We start from the raw sequence: 22314 nt of genomic DNA, 5'->3' as shown, positions 1-22314 counted from the left end.
TTCAAAATCATTATTTGTTAAGGTAGTTTCAATTGCAAAGTATATTTGGAAATTTAATCCCTATTTAAGTGTTATATTCTACTGTACTATGTATATTGAAATATTGCATTTGTCAATTAGTTTTTCTTTGTAATAAATGGCAGAATATAAAATGAGTTTTAATAATGACTAATGAGACGTTAAGAAAGTTAATGATGGAGGTATTTATCTTATTTTTTGGAGATATTTACTTATAAAGTATATTTATATTGTAGTTTTTAAGTACATAAGTAAATATATATTTCCAGTAATTCATTTAATGTTCTACTTAGAAATTTAAAAAGAAAAAAAAGCTGCATTATAAAAGAATAATTTAAAATAACTAGATTTATGTATTAGCCTTATATTTAGATTTGCTTTTTTATTATTGCATTACAGTTATACATGATGATGGGATTCTTTGTTACATATTAATACATATGCACAGAACAACAGTGTAATCTGGTCAGTTTTGTTTCCTAGTACCCCCTCACCACTTTGTTGCCTTCCTCTACTCTGTTGGTCTCCATGAGATGGATCCCTCAACCTGTTTTATTTATTTTTTCTCTCTAGCTTCTACATATGAAGGAACCATATAGCCCTTGACTTTCTGAGTTGGGCTTATTTTGCTTAACATAATGTCCCAGGTTCCATCCATTTTGCAGCAAATGACATAATTTCATTATTTTTTATTGATAAATAAAACTCCACCTTATAATTAGATTAGAAGGACACCAAGGTCTGCAATAATTCTGATACTTTACAATGAAAATATAACTTTCATAATACTGTTGTATTGACAAATACTGATAAATATTGTGTATTAAATTACATAATAATAGAATTTTTAAAACTTGGATCTAATAATATTTTGGATGAAACGATGTATTGTATGTGTAGCTGATAAACTATACATTGTCCTCTACATGAGTGAAATTTTTTCTACCAATATTAGTGTTTGTTAGCGCTTTTTCTTAATACCTTCTTTGCTCTCTTTTTCTCAGTGTATTTTTGGGAATCTTTGTGGTGTATTCTGAAATGCTTCAACTTGCATTACTGGAACCCAATAAATAGTTGAAGCAAATATTTCGAAAGTATTAGTCTCTGTTTTATTTTGTGAATTGTTCCATGACCAAAGGAAGAGATCTGAAAGTGTTACTAGTTGTACTGTCAGGTACTTTATTACAGGCATACAGTTTCTAAAGAGATTCTAGTCAAGTGGCTTGTAGTCCGAGTAATGAAATTTTGTTGTTTCTGATTCTCACTTATTCTCTCAGAGTACTGTTTGAACAATGGCTCTCACTGACACCTTGAAGTCCCTATACAGCATGGATTGCACAAAACGTAACTGTGTTTTGCTTAATGGTATGCTACAATACGTACCTTACCAAAGAAAAAAAGAGTTTGAAAAGCAACAAAAGTTTGTGATTTCTCTCTAAATAGTATTTATTATAGAATTGCACTTCAGTTCTTTCAAATCTCATTTTTGTAAATATCCTTACCAATTATAATATATCTCATTTCACACTTCCATTAGGATGTGTATTATTCTTAATTACAAATTATTTTACTTAACTTAAAATCCTAGGGATCAAATTGATGCATGTGATTTTAGGTTGGTAAAATTGATGATATTTAGCAAATATTTGGATGGAGATTTAGTTGCTCTTCTTTGTATTATACCTTTGTGTAAAGTGATTTTTTTTGTCAACATTAGAACCAAATTCAGCATGATCAGAATTTTAAAATCAAGAAATACAGGGTGCCATTTTGAAACTTAAAAGCAGCATATTTTTCTTCAATTTTGGAATCAGACACCCTCCCTTCCCATTCCTTTACCCAGACTGAAATTTGATACAGATGATACACATTTCTGTGTATTTGCATTTATGTTATCCCATGAGTGTAAGCTAGTTTTGCCAAGTACTGGGGACAGGGGAGCTGGTGTTATGGCATAGTGAGATAGCTTTTGTGGTAGCTCATCTGCCATTTCTCCACTGATTGGTACCCTGTTCTTAAAGAGGCAGGATACACCCCATGTAGAATGACAAGATCTCCATTTAATGAGGATTTTGTTTTGATCATGCAAGTATTTGAGACATCTAAAATTGTCTGAAAATCTTTTGTATAATACATTCTCAGTTGACTGCCTTAGTTGTGTATGAATACAATGAAGGTACTGTAAAATAAGTAGCGATAGGTGTGTCCTTCAGAGCAAGCATCAGGGGAATTTGTGCCAAAGTGTGGATGGAACAGGTAAAGGGAGCTGATAGAGAACTGTTGGGAATGTATCCAATGCAATGAGAAAAGAGACACCCTTGTATTTGGATGCACAGAAAGTTGGCCTTGAGCAGCTGTCTGATGTGGAAATCTGAAACCCAGGTATGATTAGGAAACAAAAGACAAGGACTGATAGATGTCATTAGTAGTCATTTTAAGTGTACTAAATTGAATGATAGACATGAACTCTCCAGGGAGATTAGAGTGTCCAGTAGTGCATGCTTGTAATCCCCACGACTCAGAAGGCTGAAACAGGTAGATCACAAGTTTGAGTCCAGCCTCAGCAACTTGGTGAAACACTGATTCAAAATAAAAAATAAAAGAACTAGGTATGTAACTAAGTGGTAGAGAACCCCTGGGTTCAATCTCCATTACCATGCCCCACCCCAAACATACACACACACACACACACACACACACACACACACACATACACATACACACACATATAAAGAAAAATGAAAATTTAAGCAGATCAATTTCAAGTAATGAAAAAGCCATCAAAAACTTACCAACAGGGCTGGGGCTGTAGCTCAGTGTTGGAGCGCTTGCCTCATATGTGCAAAGCACTGGGTTCGATCCTCAGCACCACATAAAAATAAATATTTTGTGTCCATCTACAACTAAAATATATTTAAAAAAAAAACCTACTAAGAAAGAAAAGCGCAGGTCCAGATGGATTCTCAACTGAGTTCTACCAGACCTTTAAAGAAGAACTAATATCAATCTTTCTCAAATTATTCCATGAAATAGAAAACTTGTTCTATGAAGCTAGTATTACCCTGACACCAAAACCAGACAAACACACATCAAGGAAAGAAAATTTCAGATGAATATTCTTGATATACATAGATGCAAAAATTCTTAATAAAATACTGGCATACCACAACATGGTAAAAAGGCAGTGCACCATGATCAAGTGGGGTTCATCCCATGGATGCAAGGTTAGTTTGACATACAAAATCAAGAAATAATTTATCACAAATAGACTTAAAGACAAGAATCACATGATTATCTCAATAGATGCAGAAAAAGCATTTGACAAAATATAACATCCATTCATACTGAAAACACTAGAAAAAATAGGGACAGGAGGAACATACCACAATAATTAAAAACTATATATGACAAACTCAAGGCCAACATCATTCTAAATGGAGGAAAACTGAAAGAATTTCCTCTAAAAATAGGAGCAAGAAACGGATGCCCACTTTCATCACTTCTATTCAACATAGACCTTGAAACTCTAGCCTGAGCAATTAGGCAAAATAAAGAAATTAAAGCAATAAGATAGGAAAAAGAGAGCTAAAACTATCTCTGTTCACTGATGACATGATTCTATATTTAGAAGACCCAAAAAACAGCCCCAGAAAACTTTCTAGAACTCATAAATTAACTCAGCAAAGTAGCATGATACAGAATTTATACCCATAAATCAATTATGTTCCTATACTCCAATGATGAAGCAGCTGAAAGTGAAATTAGGAAAACCATTCCATTCACAATAACCTCAAAACAAAACAAAACAAAACAAAAACAAAAAACAAAATACTTAGGATCAATTCAACAAAAGAGACCTCTACCCTGAAAACTATAGAACAATAAAGTAATTGAGGAAGATCTTAGAAAATGGAAATACCTCCTCCCATGTTCTTAGGTGAGCAAATTAATATTGTCAAAATGATCATACTACCAGGAAATAATCAAGAGTGGTAAGAGAGCCTACACAATGAGAGAAAGTCTTTGCCACTTGCACCTCAGAGTATTAATTTCCAGAATATATAAAGAACTCAAAAAGCTTAACACCAAATAAGCAGTCTAATCAATAAATGGGCAAAGGATTTGAAGAAACACTTCTTTCTCAAAAGAAGAAATATGAATGGTCAGCAAATATATGAAAAAATGTTCAACATTTCTAGCAATTAGGGAAATACAAATTAAAACTACACTGAAATTCCATCTTACTTTTGTCAGAATGGCAATTATCAAGAATACGAGCAACAATAAATGTGAGAATGTGAGGAAGAGGTTACATTCATACATTGTTGGGGGGACTGCAAGTTGGTGCAACCACTCTAGAAAGCAATATGGAGAGTCCTCAAAAAACTAGGAACAGAACCACCATTTGACCCAGCTATCCAACTCCTTAGTATATATCCAAAGGATTTCAAATCAACATACTACAGTAAGGCAGCTACATCAATGTTTAGAGCAGCACAATTCATAATAGCTAAGCTATAGAGCCAACCTCGGTGTCATTCAACAGATGAATGGATAAAGAAAATGTGATATATATACACAATGAAGTAGTACTCAGCCAATAAGAAGAATGACTTTATGATTTTTGCCAGTAAATGGATGGACCTGGAGACTATCATGCTAAGTGAAATAAGCTAATCCCCCCAAACCAAAGGTTGAATGTTTTCTGATATGTGGAAGCTAACCCACAATGAGGTGGTGGCGGGGAGGATAGAAATTCAGTAGATTAGACAAAAGGGAATGAAGGGAAGTGATGAGGGACAGGAAAAGGAAAGACAGTGGAATGAATCTGACATAATTTTCCTATGTACATATATGAATACACGACAGTGAATCTCACCATAATGTACATTCGCAAGAATGGGATCCTAATTAGAATAAAATATATTTTATGCTTTTATAATTATATCAAAGTGGATTCTACTGTCATGTATAACTAAAAAGAACCAGTAAAAAAAGAAACATTATATTCAAATATTTTTTTTTTTTTTTTTTTTTTTTTTTTTTTTTTTTTTTTTTTTTTTTTTTTTTTTTTATTTTTTTTTTTTTTTATTGTAAACAAATGGGATACATGTTGTTTCTCTGTTTGTACATGGCGTAAAGGCATACCATTTGTGTAATCATAAATTTACATAGAGTAATGTTGTTTGATTCATTCTGTTATTTTTTCCCTTCCCCCCACCCCTCCCACCCCTCTTTACCCTCTATACAGTCCTTCCTTCCTCCATACTTGCCCCCCTCCCTAACCCTAACTCTAACCCTAACACTAACCCTTCCCTCCCCCCCATTATGTGTCATCCTCCACTTATTAGCGATATCATTCGTCCCTTGGCTTTTTGAGATTGGCTTATCTCACTTAGCATGATATTCTCCAATTTCATCCATTTGCCGGCAAATGCCATAATTTTATCATTCTTTATGGCTGAGTAATATTCCATTGTATATATATACCACAGTTTCTTTATCCACTCATCAATTGAAGGGCATCTAGGTTGGTTCCACAATCTGGCTATTGTGAATTGAGCAGCTATGAACATTGATGTGGCTGTATCTCTGTAGTATGCTGATTTTAAGTCCTTTGGGTATAGGCCAAGGAGTGGGATAGCTGGGTCAAATGGAGGGTCCATTCCGAGTTTTCTAAGGAATCTCCACACTGCTTTCCAGAGTGGCTGCACTAATTTGCAGCCCCACCAGCAATGTAAGAGTGTACCTTTCTCCCCACATGCTCGCCAACACCTGTTGTTGCTTGTATTCTTGATAATCGCCATTCTAATTGGGGTGAGATGGAATCTTAGGGTAGTTTTGATTTGCATTTCTCTTATTACTAGAGATGTTGAACATTTTTCCATATGTTTGTTGATTGCCTGTAGATCTTCTTCTGTGAAGTGTCTATTCATTTCCTTAGCCCATTTGTTGATTGGGTTATTTGTATTCTTCGTGTAGAGTTTTTTGAGTTCTTTATAGATTCTGGAGATTAGCGCTCTATCTGAAGTATGATTGGCAAAGATATTCTCCCACTCTGTAGGCTCTTTCTTCGCATTGCTGATAGTTTCCTTTGCTGAGAGAAAGCTTTTTAGTTTGAATCTATCCCAGTGGTTGATTCTAGCTTTTATTTCTTGTGCTATGGGAGTCCTGTTAAGGAAGTCTGATCCTAGACCAATAAGGTGAAGATTTGGACCTACTTTTTCTTCTATAAGATGCAGGGTCTCTGGTCTGATTCCGAGGTCCTTAATCCATTTTGAGTTTAGTTTCGTGCATGGTGAGAGATATGGGTTTAGTTTCATTCTGTTGCATATGGATTTCCAATTCTCCCAGCACCATTTGTTGAAGAGGCTATCTTTTCTCCATTGCATATTTTTGGCACCTTTGTCTAGTATGAGAAAATTGTATTTATTTGGGTTTGTGTCCGTGTCCTCTATTCTGTACCATTGATCTACCTTTCTATTTTGGTACCAATACCATGCCGTTTTTGTTACTATTGCTTTGTAGTAGAGTTGAAGATCTGGTATTGCAATACCCCCTGTTTCACTCTTCCTGCTAAGGATTGCTTTAGCTATTCTGGGTTTCTTATTCTTCCAGATGAATATCATGATTGCTTGCTCTATTTCTGTAAGGTACGTCATTGGGATTTTAATTGGAATTGCATTGAATTTGTATAGCACTTTAGGTAGTATGGCCATTTTGACAATATTAATTCTTCCTATCCAAGAACATGGAAGACCTTTCCATCTTCTAAGGTGTTCTTTAATTTCAAAAAAAGAAACATTATATTCAAATATTAAGTTCACAGAAATCTCCTTAAAAGAAAACTAAATTCAGTTTTTTTAATACCTTTATTTTATTGATTGATTTTTATGTGGTGCTGAGGATTGAACCCAGTTCCTCACACATGCTAGGCAAGCACTACACCAATGAGCCACAATCCCAGCCCAAAAGTAAACTGAATTCTAAAAAGAAAATCTTATTTTATTTTTATTTTGTATTTTAAGAATATATGCTCTAAAAAAAGAAAGAGTATATACTGTGATAGTAATTGTATAAGTAAATATTTGAGTTCATAGTAAATAAATAATAATAAGTAAATAAAACGTGATTTATTCTGAGTTGAATAAAGGTTTCCAATTTTAAAAAATGAAGAATGTTGTCCACTAAGCAGTCTCTTTCCTCTGACCTCTTTACTTTTTACTTTAAGAAGGAAAAATTGGTTTGTGTATTCTTAATGGTATTAGTGTTATTATGTGTGTTTTTCATTTATGTTAATAATGAATAACAAATGAAACAAATATAAATGAACTTAAAGGAACTTTGAAATGAAAAGCTCTTTTTCTTTAATTTTGGAAAGAGCAGCTTTACTTTTTATATTAAGTTAGGTCGCCATTTGACCTAACTATTCCACTCCTTGGTATTTATCCAAAAGAACTGAATCAGCATTCTATAGCAGTACATATATTCCAATATTTATAGCAGTGCAAGTCACAATGGCCAAGTTATGGAACCAGGCTCATGTTGGTCAAGAGATGAATAGATTTAAAAGAAGCAGCAGCAGCAGCATATATACACAATAGATTTCTACTCAGCCATAAAGAAAAATGAAATTTTGTCATATGTGGATAAATGGGTGGAACTCGAGAAAATCTTGCTAAACAACATGAGCCAGACTAAGAAAGTCAAGGGTTGAATGTTTTCCCTCATATGCAGAAGAGAGGGGGTAGGGAGAGAATATTTAAAAGAGGGATCTCATGAAAACAGAAGGAAAATCAGTGGAGGAAAGGTTGGGGACCAAGAAGTAGAGAGGAAGGGAGGGAAGGGGAAGAACTTGGGAGTAAATGCAACCAAATTATGTTATATGCACATATGAATATACCACTATGAATCCCACTTTTATGCCTAATTATAATGTGCCAATGAAAAAAAGGACATGTAAATAAATAGAAGGAAGACTAGAAGAGTAGAGGAAGGGGAACAGAGAGGGAAAGGGGAAGCACTGGGAAATGAATTAGAGCAAATTATATTATATGCACATATGAATAAGTCATAGTGAACCCCACTATTATATACATTTATATCATGCTAATTAAGACATTTTAAAAAGATACATTTGTAACATTTATACAAGAGATTGGTAAATTCATATGCTATCTAAGCCCAGTTTTAGTTTAACAAGTTAAACTCGTGTTTTTGGATTCTACACAAAAAGGACAAAGATGATATGATATTTTCAGAGCTTTGGTAAGTCCCCAGTGCATATTAGATACTCAGTGAATATGTATTTCAGTGAACTAAGTTGCTGCTTTTCCATTCTCTGCAAATAATTCCCACCCATTGAATCTTTTTTTTTTTTTTTTAAATTTTTTTCTCTCTCTCTCTCTCTCTCTTTTTTTTTTTTTTTTGCAGTACTGGGGATGGAACTCAGGGCCTTGTGCTTGCAAGGCAAGCACTCTACCAGCTGAGCTATCTCCCCAGCCCATTTTTTTAGTTCTTGATGGACCTTTATTTTGTTTATTTATTTGTGGTGCTGAGAATAGAACACAGTGCCCCACACATGCTAAACTAGTACCCTACCTGAGAGTCACAACCCCAGCCCCCATTGAGTCTTAAAATGCCAGTACCTTTGAAGTTGATGATGTATTTCATATACCATAAACTAAAAATAAAGCAGAAGTTATATGAAACCTAAAAAGTATCATTAATCAGCTGTATGATAGTGAAATGAGTCTCAAGAGATATTTAGTCTTTTGTGTGTTGTGAGTTTTTCCGGGATGGTGTTCATAGTATTTTCTTGATGTCAATACAATTAGCGGTCCTTTGTGTTTGCTATGTTTCCCTGACCACAGGTAATAATCAGTGTTCATTTTGTGACATCTATCAGGTCCTTATTTCTTTTCATTGTGAATGAATGTTACATTGTATGAAAGTATCACATTTTATCCAGTCATCATTTGACAGACCTTTAGTTTGTGTATAAGTTTGGACTCTGGTCTATACTTACATGAACATTATTAGTGTACACGTTTTTATGTTTTCAGTTTTCTTGGGTTGAATATTTTTCAGTCGTGTGCTTTTCCTTCTTAGCTGGACATTGAGCACTTTTCTTGCATTTTTTTGCCATTTGTTTATCTTTGTCCTTTTTAAGGTTTGAGTTTGTCTTTTCAACATTGAGTTGTAATATTTCTTTTTCTATTCTGAAAGCAACTTACTTATGAGATTTATGATTTGTAAAAGCATTTCCCTGTTTTATAGGTTGTCTTTTCACTTTCTTGATGTTGACTTTTGAAACATAAAAGTTTTAGTTTTGAAGTCCCACTTATTTATTCCTTTGCTTACTAGTAGGGTTGTTGTCTTATAAAAGAAACAATTGTCAGGATCATGAAGATTTATTTTTTCTAAGAGTTTAATCATTTTAGTTTAACATTTAAGTCTTTTATTCACTTAAAAGTAAATTTTATATTAGGTAAGGGTTTGACTTCATTTGCATTTAGATACCTAGTTGGCCTATAACCATTTGTTGAATGGAATATGTTTTCACCAATGACTTACCTTGGTACCTTTATAAAAACTCACTTCATTGTAAATGTAGGTGCCTGATTTAAAAATCAGAAGTTTTTATTTGGCCAGCAAATAAGGCAGAGTGTCTCACAGAGTAGTTAAATCTTCCGTTTTGAAATGGGCTCAACTTACTTATCCATTAGGACCAACTTTCTGGGAGGGTACCATGTATATTTGTATCATTCTCATGTACCTTCCTAATTACAGCTTTGTTTATGAAATATTCTTCATTTCATGTGCCCTTCTTGAATTTTATCTTTGTTTAAATTGGGAAACCCAAATATTTTTAACATCCCACTCTCCCTTATCTAGTTCAATGATATTATAAGCATGTTAGAATTAGTCCTTTCCTTACAGAGGTTATATCCTTCCTCCCCCTTCACTTGTTTTCAAAGTTCATTTGGAGGCAAAGGTTAATCTTTATTGGAGTCATGCTTATAAAGTTGGGATAGTGCTGAGTGGCTGATGTTCTGCTGATCCCAGCTACAAAATATTGTTTCAGTGAGCAGAAAAACAATTTGTTTTCATTCCAATACACTATAATTCTTGAGGTCCACTGACTTTCTAAAAACATAGACTCAAAAAAGTAGAATGAATCATAAACTCTTTTCTCTTATAATCCTTTAGTTTTAGTAAAAAAGACTAAATAGAATTTAGTAGTGGTTGAAATATTTATCAGAATTGATTAAGAGTTAGATTATATTGACTGCTGAAGAGCAATTTCAGGGGATTAGATACCTCTAATGTGATGCCACCATTCATAAATATTTGGTTCTCTTTTTCCTGATGGAAAAACAAAATAAAATATAAAAACTTTAAAAAAATTTTTTTTAGTTGTAGATGGACACAATACCTTTATTTTATTCATTTATTTATATGTGGTGCTGAGGATCAAACCCAGTGCTTCACACATGCTAGGCAAGCGCACTACTGCTGAGCTACAATACTAGCCCTAGAAAAATTTTACAGACTACATTTATGTTAATTTCTCTAGGTCTGCAAATTTCAGTGGCCTATACATTCATATGTAAAAGTATAATTTTGTATCAATACTGTTAGTTTACTCAGTGGGAGTCAAATCCATTATATAAGTACTGCACAAAAAATGTTAAAGAATATATATTAGGATGTTTGTCTTTGTATACTTTTAGTGTGTTTTTGTCCTCTGTATGGCACCAGAATAGGCAGTCAGTGAAGATCAGTTACCCACAGATAGTTTCCCAGAAATCCAAACTATCACAAAGATTCCTTTAAACCATATGCAATTAATTTTTTTAAACAAGGAGCAAGAAAATGACAAAATGTTTTGTTTTATATGACATGACATGTAGGCTTTCTCTAAGGGTCATTTTATTCTTCATAAGTTCATTATCTTCTTTACCAAATAAAAATTAAAAATAGGTGACAGTTTAGGGAACCAAACTGAAAACTGTACTGTAGTGGAAATGACTTCTTTAATCGTCTTGAAATGCTTCTTTAATGCTTGTGAGTGTAGCAATAGTAACATAGTTAGAATGATGTTTCTCAAAGGGCTTTCTGAATTTAGGGAAGCATGTAATATATATTAAAGAAAGGTTTCTCTTCAAAGTGACTTTAAATGAAGATCTGTAACTTAGCCAAGCATACTATTTGTATATTTGAAAAAAATATTTCTCATGCCTTATAAATATGCTTTGATTAGTTTCAGTGCATTGTTTAATTTGTTCAGACCTTTTTTTAGTAACTACTGTCAGATAATGTTCAAGGAAAGGGAGATTCAATAGTGAACAAAAGGGACACAAATCCTTGACTTTACTTGTCCCTCTGTTACAAGAAGATGGAAAATAAGCTGAGCATGGTGGTGCACGCCCATAATCCCCAGCACCTCGGGCATTGGAGGAAGGAGGATCGAAAGTTCAAAGCCAGCCTCAGCAAAATCAAGGCACTACTCAGTGAGACCTTGTCTCTAAATAAAATACAAATTAGGACTGGGAATTTGGCTCAGTGGTCGAGTGCCCCTGAATTCGATCCCTACTACCAAAAAAAAAAAAAAAAAAAAAAAAAGATAGAAAATGAATAAACAAATTATGTATCATGCAACAATGTACTACTATAACTGACTAGTAGTGAAAGTAGGAAGAATGAAATTAATGCTTAATGTAAATACGTAACATTTTATGGTTCCCCAGCATTTGTTATGAGACAACCTTTGGGGGTTGCTTGTCCTTATTGTCTATCTACCTTTGTATCTGTTCTTTTTTTCCACCACCCTGGTATCATCATTTCCTTTTGGTATATGTTTGATAGTCTTAGTTGTCTTTTGCTGTTAACTTCCTGGATTCATTATTGGCTTTCTCTTTCCTTTTCTAAAATTCTTCATTGATTGATGAAGAACCCGGGAACTTCTAAGTGGTCCCTCTTAACTTTATTTTCTTGTTCAGGAATAACAGTATAAAATGCCCAGTTATTGAGAAAAATGATTAATGGTTCTTCCCAGATTTGTTTCTTTAATGGAGTAGAGTCAATCCCAAAAGAAAACTAAGTAGAGGAGAAATGCACCTCATTTAGCTTTTAAAGTAATGACTAGTATTATGGGGATTTTATGAGATTTGAAAAAATATAAACATTTAATTTTCTGTTTATCTGGCACCAACATATGACACACTGACATTTAAGTTACTAAGAAATTTCTCAATACTACCATTTGAAATTCTCAGGTTGTTATCCTTGCCCTGGGCCAAACATGAATCCTATTGCTCTTGGGAGTCGCTGGCTTGCTTATGCAGAAAACAAGGTAAGACATGGCCCGTGTTTGGGCAATATGTAATAGAGCAAGTGTTTAAGAATTTTCTATAGTATTTATGTTCTATTGGTGATTAATAATAAGGAATGTTTAACTTACTGGTTTGGTTTTGATTGTGCAGTCAATAATAGGGCTTTTTTAATGATACATATTTGACATTGTCATTAAACCAAGACTCAGTAGAATCTTAATTTTCTAGGCTTATTTCTATTTAAAGAGCTTTACCCTATTAATAAAACACAGCATTGAGATTACCACAGTAGTAGTGAAAAGGCAGCCATTTCTGTAAAGCCATAAATCAGGAGATGCCCTGTTTCCATTGTTATATTGGAAACAGGGCATAGAACAATTTAATGGACCTTAGACATCCACAACTAGATCTAAATAATGGTGCAGCCATTTGCTTTAATAATTAAATCACACGGGCTCATATTTTATTGGATTTCTAGTTATTTTTCAAGTTTACTTACCAAGATTTTCATAGTAAAGGAAGATATTATAGTTAAGTTTTATTTATGTACAATTGAGGGCAAAACATAAATCTAAATTTTACATAAGAAAATATTTTTTATGTAATTTAGCACTCTGCATGTGAATGTAGAATAAAATCTAAAAAATATTACAGACTTGAAAAGATTGGTATTTTTGTTGGCTGTATTAGTAAGAATTTTCTGTAGTATATATGTTCTATTGTTGTATTGTATTATAGGAATATTATAAAACATTATTAAATAGTCCTTGATAAAATCAAGATGTAATGAGTAAAGTAAATGAGGGAAGTCACAGAACTAGTAAATCTCTACCCTCTAGAATGGCTGTGTTTTGAGACTGGGTTTTGCTTTGTCACTCAGGCTGGGCTTGAACTCTTAGACTCAAGTGATCGTGCCACCTCAAGCCTCCCAAATGCTAGGCACATAGGAATGTTCTAGTAGGTCAGCGTTAGTCTTTTTCTTTTTTTAATAGCATGATCATTATTTTGGGTTCATATAACAGAAGTGCCTCACTGCAAAAGGACAGACGTGTAGCATGTGTCTCCAGATGTGGTGCGTGCTGTGAAAGTACCAAACATTACATCAGTAGTCTTCTGGCCAGAACTGCATAATCTGAATATAATCAAGAGAAAATATCAGACAAATTAAAAACAATCACGATTTTAAACAATTTTTTAAAAATTAAAATGGTGATTATTTAGTGTATAAATTCAGTGTGACACCTTTCCAAAACTACCAAATAGTTCCAGAGTTGGCCAACGGGAGTTCGTTCCTATGACCTTATGACATATAGTCCTAGTTTTTAAAAATCTTTTTACTTCATTGGCAGAAGAATATATCCAAATTCAAATAATACTTACCCTTCCTCAGCTTTTGAATCTGTTTTGGTCTCTCCTGGTACTTTTTGGGGGGTTACTTAGAGAGTAAACTTTTTCTAGTAGATGTGTTTGTTGCTGCTGTGATGTCTTTGCTTCTGGATGTTTTCAAAGGATGAGCTAGGAAATATGCTTTACATACATACCCATATGTATGCACTTATACACATGTACAGAAATAAGCAAATATACATATATGTATCTTTGTGCACCTGCATATGCATATACACATATGTGTTTTTTAGAAATCCTGAGTTCATGTTGATATTTGCACATGGTTCTTTCTGGCATTCTCTCTTTTATGTTCATGTGTTCCTTCTTTTGCTTGGTAGATCCGGATCTCAGCACATTTATTACGTTTTTCAATTCTATGATATAAAAAATTATTACTTATTACTTGCTTACATCACTATAAAAGTTAAACCAAATAAGAGAAGTTAATGGTATTCTTGTTTAGTTATGCCTGCCCCCTTTGCTGCTTAAAACTGAAGGTGTACAAATAACTATCTTCACAGCTTATTTTTGTTAGTTTTTCTTTCATCTCTCTTCCTGCTTTCATTTTGATTATGGTATTATTTGATGTATTAGTGGGTACGTTTCTCTTTATATTGATGCTTATTTATATGCTCATGTATTTTAATACTTTACATATCTTAATTTATGTTTCCCTTTTTCTTACAAAAGGTAACATAGTAGTATATATGCTCTTTGGCATATTAATTTTTTGCTTGACAGTATTTCCTAGAATTTAATCCATTCCATTAATTCATTGTTCGAATTCTACAGAGAATCCTAACTGATCTTTAATTTTGTTTAACCAAAATACAAATGTAATTTTCAAGTAAGAATTTTAGATAATAATTTATTTGTAACTGGATGTGGTGGTACATGCCTATAATCCCAGTGGCTTGGGAGGCTGAGGCAGGAGGGTCAAGAGTTTAAGCCAGCCTCAGCAAAAGGGAGGTACTAAGCAACCCTGTGACACCCTGTCTCTAAATAAAATATAAAATAGGGTTGGGACTGTGACTCAGTGTTTGAGTACGCCTGAGTTCAATCCCTAGTACTCAGAAAAAAAAATATCTGTAGAAATGCTGAGTTGTAATCAAATTGAAAAAGTAAGAGTGTTGCTTATTTTTACATATTTGTCCTTGAATATTTTAATTACTAAAAGCAGAATAGAGAATAACTTTTCCAAAATATTGCCTTTCTTTGCTCATGCAGTAGGAGGCAGCAGAGGTATAATTTTCACATCCTTTAATGTGTATTTGTGGATTGATTAATGAGCAAGAGAGTTTTTTATGAGCTAAAGTAATCATTTTTAAAATTTCTTATTTTACTAATGTGAAACTGTTTGCTGATCACTCACCTTGAAATCTAGTTAGTATGGCAAAGCAGTGTTGTGTGTCAGATATATAAAGGTGTTCCATTCTGTTGTAGGAATATTTTTAGAGGGATTTTTAAAAAGTCATGTGAATAGGATGGGTCTGTAACCCTAATATGCTTGCCTGGCATGTATGAGGTCCTGGGATCAATCCCCATCACTGCCCCCTCCCACCCATCTGCAATGTGAGTGATGAAGAAAATTGTGATGAATAATAAAATGATTACATATTATCTTCATCAAACATCCTGGTTTTTAAGTTATACAAAGCATTTTTAGGTTTAGATATTTTGTGAATTCGAGAGGTTTTCAGAAACTTTTATTACTATGCAGTGTTGTTGTAAAACTCTGCTATTATCAATTTTTTAAAGTTAAACATATGAATCTGGCTAAATGATTTTGTTGTTGTTGGTAAATATGGCAAGTGTAGGATCAGTGAAAATTTAATCCAGGTTTGTTGCTTTGCATTTTAAAGAATCATACATATCAAAGTATTGATTCACTTTGAAAATTGGCAGGTTGATTTGTTTATGTCAGGCATGAATGAGGGCATGTCTTTTTTATCCTAATGGTAAAAGCAGTAAGCTCTCTGAAGTGGACTGCTAATATATGTGTCATAGCTGATTTATGTACAATTTGTGCTGCTTTTCCACTGACACAATTGAAAATGCAAATATGGCAAAAATCTTTTGTTTATTTTTTATGTTTCCTTTTATAATCTTTGTGGAGAAATAAAGAGGACAAAGCATGCAGTTTGCTAGCATGTCAAATATTTAATGTTAGGAAGTCATGTTTAAATCCTTTGATTATGTTTTTGAAATTTATTTGTAGAAAAGCTGCCAGATTCCAAATCCTACCATTTCAGAGTTTATGAATTCTTAAAAACTATTCTTCTTGTAATTAAAACCGTAGTTGAGCATGAAACTGCCTGAGTGGCACCAGTAGATTATAAAACGGGGAAAAGTGTCTCAGCAGGGCTTTTAGCTGTTTTGTCTGAAATACACTCATGCAAACATTCCCACCCACCATCATCATTATGCTCAGTAAATAAGCTCTATCTAATAGCCTTAAACAGCTTCATAGAACTTTTTTCTTTTTTCCCCCAGTTGATTCGATGTCATCAGTCTCGTGGTGGAGCCTGTGGAGACAACATTCAGTCTTATACTGCCACAGTCATTAGTGCTGCTAAAGTGAGTACCTCAGTAGTCTCTGGGAGTAGTGATTGTGTGGAGTAATTATCAGGTTTCTTTTCTGAAGTGTATAGTCATTGCCTCTTCCATTTTCATTCACAAGTGTGGTGTAAATTTGAAGAAGTAAATCAGAATTTTTTTTTGTCACTCATGAGAATTGATGACTAAATAATTTGATATTTAATCTTGCAAGGTAAATACATTTTCTGTTCTAATGATTCTAGGGTTTGTCCTTATCCAATCTGAAATCTTAAAGTCTGTTAACTGGATTAAAGTCTGGTAACTAATTAATACCACATTTGAAAGAAGCTTTACATGTTTTAAATAGTGACTTCTGCATTCTTCGTCTACGACTTGTATCCTTCTACCTACACTGATTTCGCTGTGTATCTTTGAACATTTCTGAGGGTTTTTTTTTTTTAACATAAAAAGAATATAAATCCTTATGAAAACTTGAGCAATTCCCTGGCACATTCAAAGGTTCTTTCATGTCCAGGACTACCCCCTTCACATTTGACAAGTGAGTACTTTTTTGTGTGTGCAAGGGTCAATTTTGGTGATGTCTGGTAAGCTTTCTGCTGATTATAAGATATTCTAATAACCACTATCCTTTTGAATTGTGAAGAGACAACAAAAACAATTCTAATAATAGGGATGACACAGTTAATCTAAATGACAGCATGTAATAGAAAGCACAACTATCCAGAAAAGAACAACAGTGTAAAATAAACCACAGGGAGGGAATCAAAGGTCACACCGTTTTATGTAAAACAAATACAAAAATACTTCAAGATTGCTCACAAATGCTTACATGTTGTGTTTTAGAATGTGTTCCTTGGTTTGATGAGGGAAGCATTACATACTTTTCACTCAGAAGTGAAAATAATGAATGAGTCCTTACACACTTATAGCACTGTATGTTGTTTTTCAAAAATGTTACAAAGAATGCTTTTCTCTGTGTATATGCAAAAATGCTGATAGTTATTTCAAAACAAGTAACCTAAGTTGGTGTAATTAAGCAGGCTCTTCAATGTTTTTTGTTAGTTTATAACACATAACACTAAAGTCTGTGTTTTAGACTCCTTTCAGACTAATCTACTTCATTCACTTGGATCAGGATAGCTCATTATATTAACATTCTGAATAATTTTCTATTATAAAGCAGAGGACAACTTTTCAGGTTTTGTTTGCTATTATTATGTGTTTGTGTGTTTACATAAAAGAAAAGTGACCTGCTTCGTTCAGTGTTTTCCTGAAAGTACACTGGAAAGAGGCTATAATTAATATGATTTGAAAATAACAGCATTGGGAACTGTGAGATAGTGTTAGGTCTTCTACATTTAGACTGTAAGAATTTGTATTTTAAAGCAACTTTTAATCTGGTGAGTTTCCAGTAGGTCATGGGTCACCAGTAAGTTGATGAGAATTCATTATTAACTTTGGCAATGTTTGCTTTGAATAAAGTGAGTAATAATTTATTTTAATCATTTTTGTCTGAGGTTAGTGTTGATCATCTTGATAGTTATAAATTTACAAAATAAAGGAAAAAATACAGCTATAAATGCTAAAGCCCCCCCCATTTCCTGATAATCATGTATCTATATGTCTGTAGATGCACATTTAATTTTTAGAATCATTTTCCTTATAATTGTGTGTTGTTCCCTGGCCTGGCAGCTGATAGTCATCCCTAACTCAGATGTCATTCAATATTTTTGAAAACTTTATTCCTATCCATATAATATTTATCTGTTTACTTTGTATTCAAGTCAGAGAACATGGCTATTTTAAAACTTCCTTTAAAATATTGTCAAATTATTTTGCTGAAACTCCTACCACAGAGTGATTCTTCATTTCACTTTCACAATTTGGATGTTTTTATGTAGAAAATATTGGATAATTGGAATTATCCTCTGTACTCATTCTCTAGTAAGATACAAGATATTACTTGTTGGTCAACTGACCTTCTGAGGAATAAAATCATTTCAATTTTGCATGGTACCCACAGGGAAAAAACTTCTTAGCATTCTAAACATATTCTTTGTTCTGTTGTTGCTACATTCTAGATTTTTGTGTGTTGACTTGTGAAAATTTATCATGTCGTTCAGTAATTACTGTGCTTTCCTCTTTCAGGGAATATAAAGTCTACTTTTATATTCTGGCATCATGAAACAATTAGGCAAAATATGACTGTTCTTATTCTCTGAAAGTGTCTTTATAATATTGTTATTGTTTAATGATGCCAGATTACCTTGCTAATGAAACTTGGTAAGAGCATTTTGAAATAGGCAGGGTGGGGCATACCTGTAATATCAGCTGTTAGGGAGGCTGAGGCAGGAGAATACCATGTTCAATACCAGCCTCACCAATTTAGCAAGACCCTGTCTCAAAGTAAAAAATAAAAAGGACTGGGACAGAGCTCAGTGGTACAACTACAGGAAAAAATAAATAATATATAGGAAATAGTCAATTTGGAATCATTCCTTAATAAAAGTCTGGTTGATCACTCAAATGATGAGTGTATTTTGCCACATTTAGCAGGACAAAATTATGTGACAGTATAATTAAATGAACAAGAAGTGTTATATAAAATTGACACATACTCCTTGATAAAATGTTTTAGAGAATAGAGATTGTTTCTGGTTCTCTGGATTTCCATTTTTTTCACATTATCAAACTCATTTAGATGCAATAATCCTGGTCTTATAAAGCCTGTTCTCCATAAGTCTCATGTTTGCCTTTTGGGTCTGTTTTTGTTGCTTTCTTTGCTGGCTCTTGTTTATGATGTTTGACCCCTTATTTGCCAGAATTTACGTCAAAAAATTTTTTAAAATCAATTTTGAGTATGAGATGATAATGAAGTTCTGGGACTCTTACCAGTTTTGGATCATCATAATCCAGTTATTTAAACAAGCTCACCTGAATGATTACCATGGTTACTTTATTGAACACTAGAAGAGATTCACTCTTTTGTTGTATATTTCTTTATGTACCAACATAAAGCATGGAGAGACTCTCCCAGGCAGACTCCCCCCACATTGATTTTAGGACAGGAGGTCCTTATCTTGAAGGTTAGTTCACTGTTAACTCATTTTCTTTGAAAGAGTAATCAAGAGTAATCATTACCCTTTTTGAAAAATTGATGACAACTTTTTCTATGGCATCAAAAGGTTATTTACCTCCTTTATTACATAGGAGGATTAATTAGTGTTTAATTTTTTCTCTTGCTACATAATTGTGAGAATAAATATATTAACTGCTTATGCACTTGGAACTCCTTAGAGGAAGTGATCCTTTAAACATTTTCTGAATTTCCAAAAAACATGTGAAATTAATCTTTATACTTTTAGATTTTTTACTCTTTGCTTTTTATGACATTTGACTTGTCTTTCTTTATAAAGAATATACCAGTGATGAATTTTCTATGGTAGTAATAGAGGAAAAAAATTTAATATTGAAATTGTTCAAATGAGATTACTTTGATACATTTATAAAATCTTGGTCCATATATTCTAGTTTCCTCATAACTGTCATAATATTTCAACTCTAGTGTGGTCAATTGATTTAATAAAAATGCCTCTGTTTTCTCTTGTTATATGATAACTTCTTAATGACAGACTAACAGTTTTGTGAGTACAATACCATTAGCACTAATGGATAGTGGGAACAAATGATATGGCATAGGGAAGGTTAAAGATGACTAGTGACCCTTTGGTAAATTTGCTTGTGACAGACCAGAATATATTCCATGCTAATTTAAATTATAGATCATCATGGATTTTCTCAGACTTTTTTGAGTTTTGTTCTTCGAGTACTCCTGTAAAGATTAATCAGGGATCTAATGAACTTTTAAATGTAGATATCTTTCATTGTGAAGAGGTTCTCCATTTGACCAAATTAGAGTTCTCTATTCCTAATCTATTCTTAGCCTTCACCATTCTTGTATATAGTTGAGGAACTTATAACTTACACATACTTTAATTAATGAAGTCAAGTGGAAGGACAAATTACTGTGAGGTGATTTTGATTTCTAAAGATGGTATGTGAGAATTGTTAAATGACATCAAATAAATTAGTTCTGGAAACTAGTGCTGATAGATATGCATTGTTCTAATATAAAAAACACACTCATCCTAAAAACAAAGGTCTTTACTAATGCAGGAAAATTTTAACACTCATCCTTCCCCTTCTCCCCACCCCACTGTTAATTAGCTATGATAAATAATATTCTTATAACAACATGAATTGCAGATTTGATGACTGTTGAATTTCGGGTTTAGAGTTGTGTCTGCTAAAAGATGACTATATCAATAGTCATAATTCTTTCCAAAAATATGTCAAGAACTCATGTGATATGAGCCTTTAACTGTGAAATATACTACTCCGTTTCCCCTTTGTAGATCCTTTTTCTTGTTTTCTTACGTGAACTTTTATCGTTACCTTGTGGTTTGCTTTGGTACATTACCTTCCACTTTTTATGTGCTCCAGTTCTTTTAGTTTTATTCCTATTCATTGGTATAAGAGCATGAAGTAATAGGCTCAGGGGCAAATGCAGAGAATATACAACCAAAGACTTTAAAACCGAAAGGCATTCCTTTGATAAAGGGATAGCTACTTCTAAGTGGGAGCATCTCCATTAGCATTAATGGAATGAGTACATCAGCTGAGGCATCTCAGAGGTTAATCAGGCTTCCTGGCCAGCTCTTGACATCAATACACTGTGGCGCCTGATTCTCTTGGTCCTTCAGAGGCTTACTCGACAACACTCTAACAGACTTTGTGTAAGTCATTTCTTGTGAATTATTGAAGCAAACCTTTGACTGCTAATTGAGGAACACTAATGTGTTTTATAATCACTGCTGTTTGAGTTTTTAGCACTAAACAAAACAGTTACAATTGATTTGTGGTTTATTTCTTGTTTTCATTCTGTTGTATGTTGTATCTTTTTGCTTGAATTCAGCAGATGGCTTTGCTGCTCATTTTATTTAAGTATTTATTAGGACACATTAGAATGGTTCTTAGTTTTTCCTCCCCCTCTACCCCCACAAGACATTTGTGTTTTGTATTCATGAACTGTGAGATCAAAAGCAGTTGTCAGTGGGAATAGAATGCAAGGCAGTGTAGGGTAGGGTAATGACTAAAACCAGAGTCTGTAGACAAATGGTCCTTGTTTTGAGTTCTGGCTTTGTCATTGGTTAGCTGTTTAAGCTGCCATATTACTTAAATATCCTAAGGCAATTTTCTCTTCTATAAAATAAGGAAGGGCTACTGAGGTGGTTTATGTTAAGAGCCTTTAGCAATCCCTAGCACATAGTGAAGGTGCCATGGAACATAGCTGCAGTCAAGTGAGGCATATGCTACTTGTGTTTTATTTGAAAATTTCTTTGGAAGATTTTTTTCCTTTTTTAATTTTCATATAATTGTTGCCTAAATCATATTTACACCTTCATAAACAAAGTTTTTTGTGTATCATTTATAAATTATAATTTGAAAAATTGTGTGTATATAATTTACAAAGTTTTTGCTATAGTTTATCCCTGAATATAGGTGAGAATATTTCCCCCATAATTATTTTAGAAGAATTATCTCACTGATGAATAGTTTGAAGTATTTTAATAAATTTCCTCACTACATGAGAATTGTAAAAATATACATATATTGTTTAGCATGAAATTTTGATTTCTTCATATTATCTAGGCTGCCTATCCTGGTTCTATAGAATATAAGACTCTTCTTCAAATGTTTGTTATTCACCATGTTCTTTTTGTTTTGGTTTTCTTCCTTTCAGATGAAAAATAACCCTCTTACTTTAAATCTGTTTTTATTAATACATCTTATAATCAGATGATATTTACTACAAGGAAAAATATATACAAGTTTAACTGTTTTGAATGAAATGGAATTAAAAAGCAGTTATGAAACATTAATTTACCTTTAATTGAAATAGTTTATTAAAAGTACTATGTTGAATTATTTTCTGTTACCAAAAAGAAAA

At 33.1% G+C, this 22314-nt stretch overlaps 1 protein-coding gene across 1 annotated transcript in view; it reads left to right on the top strand.

Annotated features, from left to right (window-relative positions):
- BCAS3 (BCAS3 microtubule associated cell migration factor) overlaps positions 1 to 22314 on the top strand; it is a 568797-nt gene that overhangs the window by 142477 nt on the left and 404006 nt on the right. The window contains 2 exon segments of the mRNA XM_079131371.1: positions 12300 to 12376; positions 16239 to 16322. Of these exon segments, the coding sequence (XP_078987497.1) occupies positions 12300 to 12376; positions 16239 to 16322 (161 nt within the window).

Source organism: Sciurus vulgaris (genome assembly GCF_902686455.1).
Source record: "Sciurus vulgaris genome assembly, chromosome: 3".
Taxonomy (NCBI): domain Eukaryota; kingdom Metazoa; phylum Chordata; class Mammalia; order Rodentia; family Sciuridae; genus Sciurus; species Sciurus vulgaris.
This window is presented reverse-complemented; position numbering and strand designations above follow the sequence as displayed.